This window comes from Macrobrachium nipponense, chromosome 4 (assembly GCF_015104395.2).
Source record: "Macrobrachium nipponense isolate FS-2020 chromosome 4, ASM1510439v2, whole genome shotgun sequence".
Lineage (NCBI taxonomy): Eukaryota > Metazoa > Arthropoda > Malacostraca > Decapoda > Palaemonidae > Macrobrachium > Macrobrachium nipponense.
In genome coordinates, this window is record NC_061100.1 from 125,467,518 (window position 1) to 125,479,692 (window position 12,175).

Genomic DNA, 12,175 nt, shown 5'->3' on the forward strand with positions numbered 1-12,175 from the left:
CACCAAGGAGAAAACCTTACATATGCATTGGAAAAGCACCTTGCCAAGGAAATTGTGCTCTCCTAGACCCACGCCCTTGCTGTCACTGCTGGTTGACACAAGGACGAGGCTCATTCCCCCTGACAGCAGCACTATTAGAGGGAATGAGTGCATCCGATACTCATATTCCCTCTACTTCCTCGAGCTATAATAGAAGCATAAGAAGACACTGAGCATAGATGCTGTAGAAGCTGTGTCAGACTGGACCCCAGGATTCTACAGCCGGGTCTTATTGTAGAGAAGACCTTGGGAGGGATAGAGACCAGTCATAGACTTTTCTCCCCTGAACAGTTTCTTAGCCGGACATGGTTCAAGATAGAGACAACATGAACAATGTTTGTCTCTTAACTGGGAGAACGACATCATGCTGATGGTGGACTTGAAGGATGCGTATTTTCAGATACCCATCCACAATCCTATCGGAAGTACCTCCACTTCGTCTTCACAGAGACAGTCTACCAATTCAGAACACTGTTTTGGACTCTAGACCGCTCCCCAGGTGTTCACAACAGTGTTTGACCTGGTCTCAGGTTGGGGGCATTCACACGGGATACGTCTTTTGAGATATCTCGACGATTGACTGGTCCTAATAAACTCCTGTTCGCCAGTTTTTACAGGAAAGAAATAGACTCCTCGAGTTTCACTGGGATCTGAAGACTCAGATAAATCGCATGAAGTTCGATTTCAAGCCCAAGCAGAGGACATGGTACCTGTGCATGCTGATAGACAAGAGCTCCCCTTGAACTCTAGTACCAGCATGATCAGGTAGGCAGTGAGGCGATTCTTGTCTCGACAGGAGCAGCCTGCTTGGTTGTGGTTCGTCGCGATACATTGCCGGTCGTCCCTGAAGAGTTGGATGCATTGACCGAGGATGAGACGCACACCGAGAGCAGTTGCAGACTGCAGAAGTGTGAGAACTTCACAACAAGCACCTTCACATCAACGTCCTGAAACTCAAGGCAGCCTTCCTGGTTCTGCAAGAGTTTTGGGAACGTGATAGGACACTGGTGTTGATAATTGACACTACAGTAGTGGCACATGTCAACAACCAAGAGAGACTTACCTCTTGAACGGTCAACCAGATGCATTCCAGATGAGGAATGTAATGGCAGACAAGCTTAGCCGCCAGAATCAGGTGATAGGGACCGAATGGTCTTTTCACCAAGACATGGCGGAAAGGTTGTTCAGTCTTTGGGGGTGTCCAGTCATAGACTTGCTCGCCACCCAGCTCAACAGGAAGCTAAAAACTTTCGCTTCCATTGTTCCGGACCCGTAAGGCAGCTACAGAGGACCTGTTACAACATCAGTGGGACATCCTCGAAGCATACGCCTTTCCCCCCGTTGTTTCCTGATTCGAGCAGGGATCAGCACACTGATCACCCCGAATCTTTTGAGGACTGGTGGCACTCAAATGGCCTCAGGCAATTTGATTCCCAATCTTCTGGCTCTTCTCTCCTAGACACCGAAAGAGATTCCCCCATGACAGAACTGCTGTGCCAGCCACAGGCAGAATGGTACGTTGTCTTCCCTGTATTTTCACAGCTGGGAGATATCCATCATCTCTTGCGAGCGAGACTTTCTTGCTGAGCAAACAGAGATGGCAGGATGACTCAGACAGCCCTCTGCAGGATACCAGGGAAAGTGGGCCATATTCTGTGATTGGTGTCGTAGACAGGGTATCTCTTCGGTCAGAGCCACTCTTCAACAGGTCGTGGATTTCATCCTCTCCCTTCTCTACAGAAGCTCTCTCCCGTCTCAGCTGTAAGACTACAGAGCTGCACTGGCCCTAGTCGTGAAGCTGAAGGGCATTGATATCTCATTTTCTTAGAGATATCATTACTCATAGAACTTAGAGACGTCTCGCCCACCCAGGGATCTCAGACCTCCTGAGTGGGACGTGAGTCTCGTACTGCAGAGTCTGACTGCACCCCATTCGACCCCCTTCGAGAGTATTCAGACAGGGATCTGATCTTCAAGACCATCTTTCTGCTTGCCCTGGCATCGATGAAGAGAGTTGGTGAAGTACATGGTCTTTCTTATGATGTAATAGTGGCTGGGGACCGGTTACGTTTAACTTCGGACCAAAGAATCAGAATCCATCGGTTCGTGATGCCAGATTAGAGTCCTTTACCATCCCCTCCCTGCTGACGACGACGGTACATCCCGTCCAAAGAATTCATGAGGTCAGGGGACATTGCCCCGTTCCCTCACATTCCATAGAACCTGTCAGTTTGGGATATTACCCACAGGTCCTTGGACACTTTTCCTTGGTACCAGTGGTGGCTGCTCAACAAGTTGTGTAACTTACCCAGCTCCTTAACTGGACAGTATTGCATCTTGCCTCGTTGTATGGTATGATTGAGCATGACTGTGGAGTGACTGGTTCCCCTTTCATCTCTTTCATCCTACTCTTTCCCTTTGGGTAGAGAGTAATGCGGACCGTTACATGCTGGACTGAGCGATCGATGCAGGTAAGACACTCCTTGGAGTAATCTGTCTATTTTCTTTGATTAATTGATAGAAGTAATATCCACCCCTTCCTTTCACAAGGCAGGGAAGAGGGACCTGGACATAAGACAAACTCATAACTTGTATTTGCCTTGATATGTCTGACATAATGGTTCTTAGCCTTCTCTGAAGGGGGACACATATTTTCCCCCTTATGATCAAACCCAGAAGACTGACTATGATCTTTAAGTTCTTTAACTCCGATCAAAAGTAAGTGGCTGGATTCCCTTCCTCACTCTTATGACCTGAAAGGAAATCTCAGGTAGGCTGAACCCCAGTCAGTATTTTTTCTACTAATACAAACCCAAGGTCCTTTACACTAACTGCCCACCTCATGCCACCCTTCTATCTGCTACCTGGGCCAAAAGCAATGACCAGACCGGTAGTTAACTACCTAACAGCCTAGTCTTCATCCCACCACCAACTCTCCTTTTCTTCCCATATGATACCAGATGTCTCTCCTAGCAGTTCCTTTCTATGCCTTCTCATTACTGTTGCATTTCATGCTCACCATTCTTGAACATCTTCAATTCCTATATTAGTATGCTCCAAAACCCTCCTCTTAAACACTCTTCTTATCATTCAGCACTACAATGTAGTTATGATGAAATGAAACATATATATAATAAGCAATGTAAATGAAATAATAAAAATAACCAAAAATTTAAAGAATGAGTAACTTCAAATCCTTAAAAAAATATAGATAAAACCGGGAATACATACACAAGTAATAAATGCTCAGCAACCCTACAACAAACATTAGCGTCAGTTTCAAGTAAATGAATCACATGTATAGAAAGAACAAACTGTCACAGAGGCACACAAGTGAAGTAATGAATGGGGATTAGAGTGCTACTATATCAAGCAGTGTGGATTTATTATGAGACTGATCGTGCATTAAGGAAGATAAAGTTAGAACACTTGTGTTATGTTACATTAATGTAGCAAGACTAAGCAGGTACATGTGAATGGAACTTTTGAGACAGTATGAAGTAACAAATACTCCAGGTTTAAAGGAAATGTGAATTGCTCCATTGAAATTTATTACACAGTTAATAGTATTCTCATTTGACGCCCATTCCCATATTGTACTCGACTTAGAGACAAGACTCATTGAAAAGATGAGAAAAAGAGAGAAAAATGTAGGGTATGTGTTGGAGTGTTTGAAACAAGTAAGAATTCCATATACTACTATTACTACGTACTTCAGTAATACCTCAATCTTACACGATTCGAGTTGTGCGAATTCACAACAGCGCGAACTTTTCATTGGAACCTAACTAATCATACTCAAATATTTCACAGACATGCGAATACAAATACATACTATATTTTTTAATCCTAGAGAAACCTTGCAAAGGTGTTTTTTAAGTTTTTTATATAATTTATAAGTTTTTAAGCTTTTATGTGTGAATTAAATAACACTAAATAATAATAATAATTTCTCTCTCTCTCTCTCTCTCTCTCTCTCTCTCTCTCTCTCTCTCTCTCTCTCTCTCTCTCTCTCTCTCTCTCTCTCTCTCTCTCTCTCTCTCTCTCTTTTGTGGATCTCATAGATAGAAACAACTTATTGTTAAACAGTCAACACAGTTTCAGACAAAACAGATCCTGCCTATCAAACCTCTTGGAGTTATTTCATAACATGCTAGGTATCTACAACAGTAGTAGAGCAATAGATATACTCTGCTTAGATTTCCAAAAGGCCTTTGACAAAGTCCCTCACAAGAAACTGATGACAAAAGTTAGAGCTTTAGGAATTGTAGGAGAAACAGCAGACTGGGTTGAAGACTGGCTAACTTATAGAAAACAGAGTCGTAATAAATGGTGAAGAATCAGAATGGGCAGATGTAACAAGCGAAGTTCCCCAGGGTTCTGTCCTTGGCCCTCTCTTGTTTTTTATTTACATTAATGACATTGATGTAGGCTTAACTAGCAGGATAGCCAAATTTGCAGATGACACCAAACTAGGTGTAAATGCAGTGGAAAGTTTAAGAAATGATCTAATGAAAATCGGAGTGGCCAAAAAAATGGCAAATGCCTTTCATTGTAGATAAGTGTAATGTTACAAATAGGAACAAACAAATCTCATGCCAGCTACATGCTACTTGGGAATGACATAAATGGTGTAGAACAAGAGGAGGATCTTGGAGTCATTATTACCAAAGACTTAAAATCCACAAAACAGTGCATAAAAGCAGAAAAGAAGGCACAGAAACTAGTGGGATACATAAAGAAGCAGTTGAAATACAGAAACAAGGAAACTGTGCTGCTGCTCTACACATCAATAATTAGACCCCATCTTGAATGTGCAGTACAGTTTTGGTCCCCAACACTAAGAAAAGACATAAATAGATTAGAAGGAGTACAAGCAAGAGCCACAAAGTTAATTCCATCCGTCAGGCAAATAGGTTACCGAAGACGACTAGAGAGTCTGAACATGAATGGCTTAGAAACACGACGATTACGAGGACAATTAATAGAAACATTTAAATACTGAAAGGCATAACAAAAGTAGACAGTAACCTATTTACATTAAACAAAAACCAGACAAGAAATAATGAATGGAAACTAGACCTGTAGAGATACAATACATCCCATTGTGGAAACTTCTTTACATACAAGATATGTGAGACATGGAATAAACTGCCACCAGAAGTTGTAAACAGCATCAGTGTGGAAGAGTTTAAAAGAAAGCTAGACAAAATCATTAGGACACTGTGAATGCACAGTAAAACCTGCTCCTACAGATAGTGAGCACACGATGTCTCCGCGGATGGACTAACAAGTCTTTGAGACATCTTAATCCTTGTAACTCTAACTGAGATGAGAGAATTTTTTATGGTACATGTAGTATGTACTATGTTTATTATCTTCAAATAATATTAATAATAATATAACTGTAATTACAGATTTCATGATAGTATTTTAAAGAAATAGGGGAAAGAAGGGAAAACAATGTTGTATGTATATGTACCCACTCCTATATTTTTAATAACATTTATTTCTTTTTATGGATAATGTATTAAGTTAACTTTTAATGAAACTACAGTAACTTTAATTTCATTTAAAAGTTAGCTTTATATTTAGGGAGCATGATTAGGGTCATATTTAGTGTTCAAACTCTAGATATAAGCATTTATTAGCATTTTTAGATACCGTGCCAAACTTACGCAAAACTTCCCTTTGTTCAAGGGGGTCTGAAACCTAACCGCGTAAGTTGGAGGTGTTACTGTATATATACTATACCAACATCTGAGTCTTCATTCATAAAGTATATGGGTGGGGTTTCTAGTAAAGTACGTCATACTACAGTATATTAAAGAGTGGGAGGGCTTTCAGTAATGACGTTTTACTAGCCTCTATCTATGAGCCTGCTAGATTTAGCTAAGTTTCCCTTTAAATTTCTTTGATTTACTCTGTTAATGGCCTTAATTATCATCATTAGACATGACTATATTTTTGCCAATTAATTGTGGCTTCAAATAGCTATTTCCCAAATACAATCTATATCCGATGCTTTGGTAAGATTTTATCAACGAAGATCAATTAGACATGGCCCTGAAGTGCATAGTAGGTGAGCTTATCCTTGTGTTGTTTTTATTAACTATACTTTTTCCAAACTACAATAACTGGACTATTTTGTGCCAAAGAATCTGTATGACAGATTTAAGGTGTTTATATCTACAAAAATTTTTTTTATATATCTAGGAAAAATGTCATACTGAAATATGTACTGAAAAATAGGTCTCAGGTTTTCTTCTGTATTTTTGAATAGGAAAAGAGGTTAGGAATTTTTAGAAATTTTGTGGCTGCCAAAATGTGTTTAAAGTCATTAGCATTTCATTGTATTTTATTTTTTTATTTTTCAGCTATATAAAGAAACATTGTTTGATCTTCTAAGTAATAAGAACAAAGATGAATGTGCTGTGGACATCAGGGAAGATTGCAGAGGTGGAATCAAGATTGTAGGACTTACTGAAATTCCTGTCACATCCCTCTCAGAAACCATGAAATGCTTAGAACAGGTAAGAATATACAGGCAGTCCCCGGGTTACGACGATCTCGGCTTACGACGTTCCGAGGTTACGACGCTTTTCAATTATATTCATCAGACATTATTTCCAGGGTTACCGACGCATGTTCCAGGGGTTTACGGACGCCTACAACAACTTACATTATGGCAGATTGAAATATCGACACCAAAAATGCAAAATAATCAATATTTGAAGTTTTTTTTGATGAAAAATGCCATAAGAATGCAGTTTACATAGTTTTCAATGCACCCAAAGCATTAAAAGTAAGGTTTTCTTAGGATTTTTGACGATGTTCCGGCTTACGCCGATTTTTGGCTTACGACGCGTCTCAAGAACGGAACCCCCGTCGTAACCCGGGGACTGCCTGTACTGGTATCAGTACTCAGATCCCTGTTTCTACCAAGAAATGCAAGACATTTCCTTTTGAGCCTTTTTGTTTGGTGTGAGGGGGAAAACTGGTTAATAGTAAAACAAACACTCCTAATTTGTTGAGAAATGAACTGCAAAATAATGGTACATCCTCATTTCCCACTGTGCCCTTAACCCTTAAACGCCGAATGGACGTATTAAACGTCGAGTCAAAATGTCTCCGGTATGCCGAATGGACGTACCATACGTCGACTCAAAAATTTTTTTAAAAAAATTCGCGGAAAAATATAGGCCTACCAGCCGAAAACTTTTGAATCACGCGCCTTGGGGGATGCTGGGAGTTCACGGATCGAGGTGTTGTTTTGTTTACAATCGTTAAGCAGGCGCGCAAGCGCGAATTTCTTTCTTGCCGCACCAAAAAGTATCTGTGACACATCTCGGAAATTATTTTGTCACTTTGACATAATTTTTGTACCATTTTAAATTAGCCGTTACATGGAGTATTATATATGAAAATGTGCGCATTTTTATGTAGAATAAAACAAAAAAATACTCATGATTGTAGCTTTTATCAGTGTTGAGATATTTTTATATAAATAACGATAAGTGCCAAAATTTCAACCTTCGGTCAACTTTGACTCTACCGAAATGGTCAAAAAACGCAATTGTAAGCTAAAACACTTATATTTTAGTAATATTCAATCATTTACCTTAATTTTGCAACTAATTGAAAGTCTCTAGCACAATATTTCGATTTATGGTGAATTTATGAAAAAACTTTTGCATATGAATCACGATAAATAGAAAAAAAACCACGTTCGGTCAACTTTGACTCTACCGAAATTGTCGAAAAACGCAATTGTAAGCTAAAACTCTTACAGTCTAGTAATATTCAGTCATTTATCTTCATCTTGAAACAAATTCGAAGTCTCTAGCACAATATTTAGATTTATGGTGAATTGAAAAAAAAAAAAAAAACTTTCCTTCCCTCCGCGTGCGGATTCTCCACCACAAATCTCCGAAATGCATACGTCCCATTCTCGGAATATTTGCTCCGTTTCATATTAGGCATTTCATAGTTTTATATATGAAAATGTGCGCAATTTCATGTAGAATAAAACAAAAAATATTTGAAGGTTGTAGCTTTTCTTATTTCCGAAATAATTGCATATAAAATATATATATATATAAAAAATCGACATTCTGTCAACTTTAACTCTTCAGATATGGTCGAAAACTGCATTTTTAAGCTAATACTCTTACAGTATAGTAATATTCAATCATTTTTCTTCATTTTGAAAGAAAAAATTTGAAGTCTCTAGGACAATATTTAGATTTATGGTGAATTTTTGAAAAAAATATTTGTTTATGTCCGCGGGTTACGAATTCATGCATTATTTTGTGATAATATTTTCTCTGTGTTGCTTTTATCATTTTACAATGTGTTATATACCAAAATGATTGCAATTTAGTGTACATTACAACGAAAAAAAAGTAACTTGTTACCTTTAACCGTTTTGCGCACAGCGCGATTTGAATACAATTATATATGAAATTTCCTTTTTGTGCTATCATATATCGCATTATTTATATATGATAATGATAATTTTTTTCATTTTTGATGGTTGCATACTAAACTTCAGCCAATGACAAAAAAAGGAGCCAAAAATGAACTCTTAATCTTGAAAACTAAGCGCGCTGTGATTTAAAAAAAAAAAAAAAAATTTCCGCTTCCGCGCTCACTCTGAAACACCTCCGGCACACGGGAGACAATTTTTTTTTTACCGCTTCGGCGTAAGAGGGTTAACCAACACCTATCAATTTTCACTCTTAAGGCATTGGGCATATGCTATAGTTGTCAAGAATCACCTAAAGTTTTACCTTGTCATTGTGCTGTTTCATTCATTGTATTTCAACATGCTTCTTCACTTACATCAGTTGTGAAATACTGTATATTTCTGCATATAAGACGACCTATATATCCTAAAATGCACCCCTAAAAATTGGGGGTTGTCCTATACTACAATTCTAAAAATCAAACCTTGAAATCGAATGTGTATCGGTAGGCTAGCCTCGGCCTCAGTGCAATAACCACCAACATACTTGAAGATTCACATTATGAAATAAACTGATAATAAAGGTAATAAAACCATTTTTACCTTATATAATATTGGCATGTCTTCATAACAAATAGCCTATTTAAGAAATAATTGTATATCAATGAAACCAACTTTTATCTATATATTCCCAGCTGACTTGTAGAGAGAAAGAGAAGGAGAGTGAGTGTTTTGTCCTTATTTAAAAGAGTGAAATGGAAAGATTATTGTATTTCCTTGAAATACTCACATATGAATTTTGTAATTACGTACAGTGTTCCCCCCGTGTTTGCAGGGGATATGCACTATACTTCCCTGCAAAAAGTTGGCACCCCTATAAAAATGATTAAAACTGTCTATTTTGTTAGTTAAAACTCAATAAAAAACCACTAAAATTGTTTATACCTGGCCTTTTTTTTATATAGTTTTATCACAAAAAGTGCATTTTATGATCACATTGATAAAAAAAATAGGGATTTGTGGATATTTCTTATAGAAAAATACCCCGAATACTTGAATTTTCTGCGAATAATGGGTAGATATGTTCCGAAGAGAAATTTGCAAATACGTGAGTCCGCGAATATGGGGATCCACTGTACAGTTATATTATAAGTAGTTTTATCTATCCATTCCCAGCTGAGAAATTAATTAGTTATATTATTATTGCTTTTTGTATTATTACTTTTATCTGTATGTTCCCAGCTGAGAAACTGTAAACATGAGTTAAGGTTGCATCACAGCAACCTTTATCTTTCGTGTAATTATGGTAGTAATAACACTTAGGATAACATAGTACGGTGAACTCCGTATTTGCGGACTCACATATTTGCAGATTTCTCTCTGGAACTTATACCCCCATTATTCGCAGAAAATTTGCCTAGTCACAGTATTTTTGTACGAGAAATATGCACAAATTCATGGGTCTTTTTATCAATTTCATCATAGAATATTTATTTAAAAGTGGAAAAACTGTGAATAGGAAAATTTCCAGCAAATAATGGGTAGATATGGTCCAAAGAAAAATCCACAGATAGGTGAGTTTGCAAATCTCAAGAATCTGAATATGGGGCGTTGACTGTATTCTCAATAAAACTGTTATTTTCTCTCTCCACCTGTAATACTAATGATACTCCTCCATCCTCCACTAAAAAGATTCATGTTATTAGAATTCTGGATGAAGCAATTGTAAAACTGTATTGAAATAAACAACCGAATTGAGAAACAGCTGATTGCTGATGTCATTTACTGTAACAATTGACTGTTTATTAAGAGCTCCGTTAAGATTGTCAAGTTGCTAAACCCTGCCGACTCTGAATGGTGGATTCCACAAGTATTAATAAAAAATACATTCATTGTTCATTCCTCATGCAGTGGAGATCTCGAGAATGAATACTAGCGAATTAAAGCTGCTGGTTATAGCTGAGGCTGAATAAAACGAATAACGGCCAGGCGAAAGAAAATGTTTGGGACTGGAGAAATTGCACCTAATGCTGATACAATGAAGTTATATGTGCACAATTTTACCAAGCTTCGTTAATTTTCGAGGAAAGGTATCTGAATATTTCTCCTAACTACTAATAGCAGTGAAGATTTTGATAATACTCAATCAGCTGAGATTTTGAGCATATAAACAATACCAAATGCAAATGGTGTACATGACGATGGTTATGTTCTGTATTACAGTAACAATTTTATAAAAGTAATTGTAGTACTGTAATTGGATACAACAAGCAGAACAACCTTTATTTTTTAAGTCATTTTTATAAATATAGTTGTATTGTTTAATTTTTGCAAATAATCACTTTTTTCCATAAAAACATTTTGGTTTTGTAATTTAGAAGTCATCTTATTCTACAGATATGAGATAACTTCATGAAAATTTGCCATGATTTTTTACCTTGTTTTATCTAAAGGTTGTCTTATACATGGAAATATACAGTAGTTCATAGGTATGTCTATCCTCTTACAGACTTAGATTTATTATAAGCACAGTAAAAGTCCAGTTTTCCAGCATTTGACTCAGAATGTCCCATTACTGATTAAAACTGCTAGTCTGGCACCTTTCTACCAAGTGCTGCATATTGCGAGTAGTGAAGATCACCTCCATTGCTAGAGTCTTGTACTACCCAATACTACCATCATGACAAAAGCTTCTCACTCATTTTTATATTACTAGTAAAAAACAGTATTCAAATGATGCCTTACATTCAATTTCCATAATATCTGAAATTCCTGTGTTCAGAATTCAGAAATACTTCACAAAGTGCAAAAAGTTGTAGTGTTATGCAACCCTCTGTTGATAAAATGAAACTTTTATACATTCAACTTCCCTGCCAGATATATACTTAGCTATAGACTCCGTCGTCCCCGACAGAATTTCAAATTTCGCGGCACACGCTACCGGTAAGGTCAGGTGATCTACCGCCAGGTCAGGTGATCTACCGCCCTGCCTGGGTGGCAGGACTAGGAACCATTCCCGTTTTCTAATCAGAATTCTTCTGTCGTCCGGACCGTCAACATTGTTTGTTGGTTCCTCTCGATTGGTTTTTTCTTTTTTCACTCCGGCAATTGATCTTCTTGACCGACTTTTGTGACGTATCTGGATTGTTGGATTGCATACTAACGCTTTTGTGGACTGTTTTGTGGACTTGATTTTGGATTTTTCTTTAAAAATGTCTGACACTTGGAATGGTTGTGAGACGTGTGAATGTAGGCTGTAAGGTGAGGTTGCCGAAAGCTTCGGTAGACCCTCACACTGTATGCAAGGGTTGCAGGGAGTATGAATGTTCTTTCACTAATACTTGCAAGGAATGTGAGAATTTGAGTGAGAATGAATGGAAGAATCTAACTAATTATTTGAAAAAAGTTAGAAAGAGAAAGAGTGAGGAAGGCTTCTTCTAGAAGTTTAAGTAGTTCGAGATCTAATGAACTAATTCCTAGCTTGGGATCTTCCCCAAGGTAAGTATTGCTACTTCTCCTTCCATTTCAGCCCCTTCTCCTAATTGCAGAACCTGTAGATTCAGCGAAAGAACTTGCGGATCTAAAAGCGGCCTTCAAGTTAATGGAAAACAAAAATGGCTGCCCTGCAAGGTAATGGCTAGTGATTTTTCAGTGGACAGTGATATGAGT

At 37.8% G+C, this 12,175-nt stretch overlaps 1 protein-coding gene across 1 annotated transcript in view; it reads left to right on the top strand.

Moving 5' to 3' along the window:
• Positions 1-12,175, top strand: part of LOC135211133 (chromosome-associated kinesin KIF4A-like) — a 214,569-nt gene that overhangs the window by 53,340 nt on the left and 149,054 nt on the right. Inside the window, 1 exon segment of the mRNA XM_064244278.1 lies at positions 6,417-6,572. Coding sequence (XP_064100348.1) covers positions 6,417-6,572 — 156 coding nt within the window.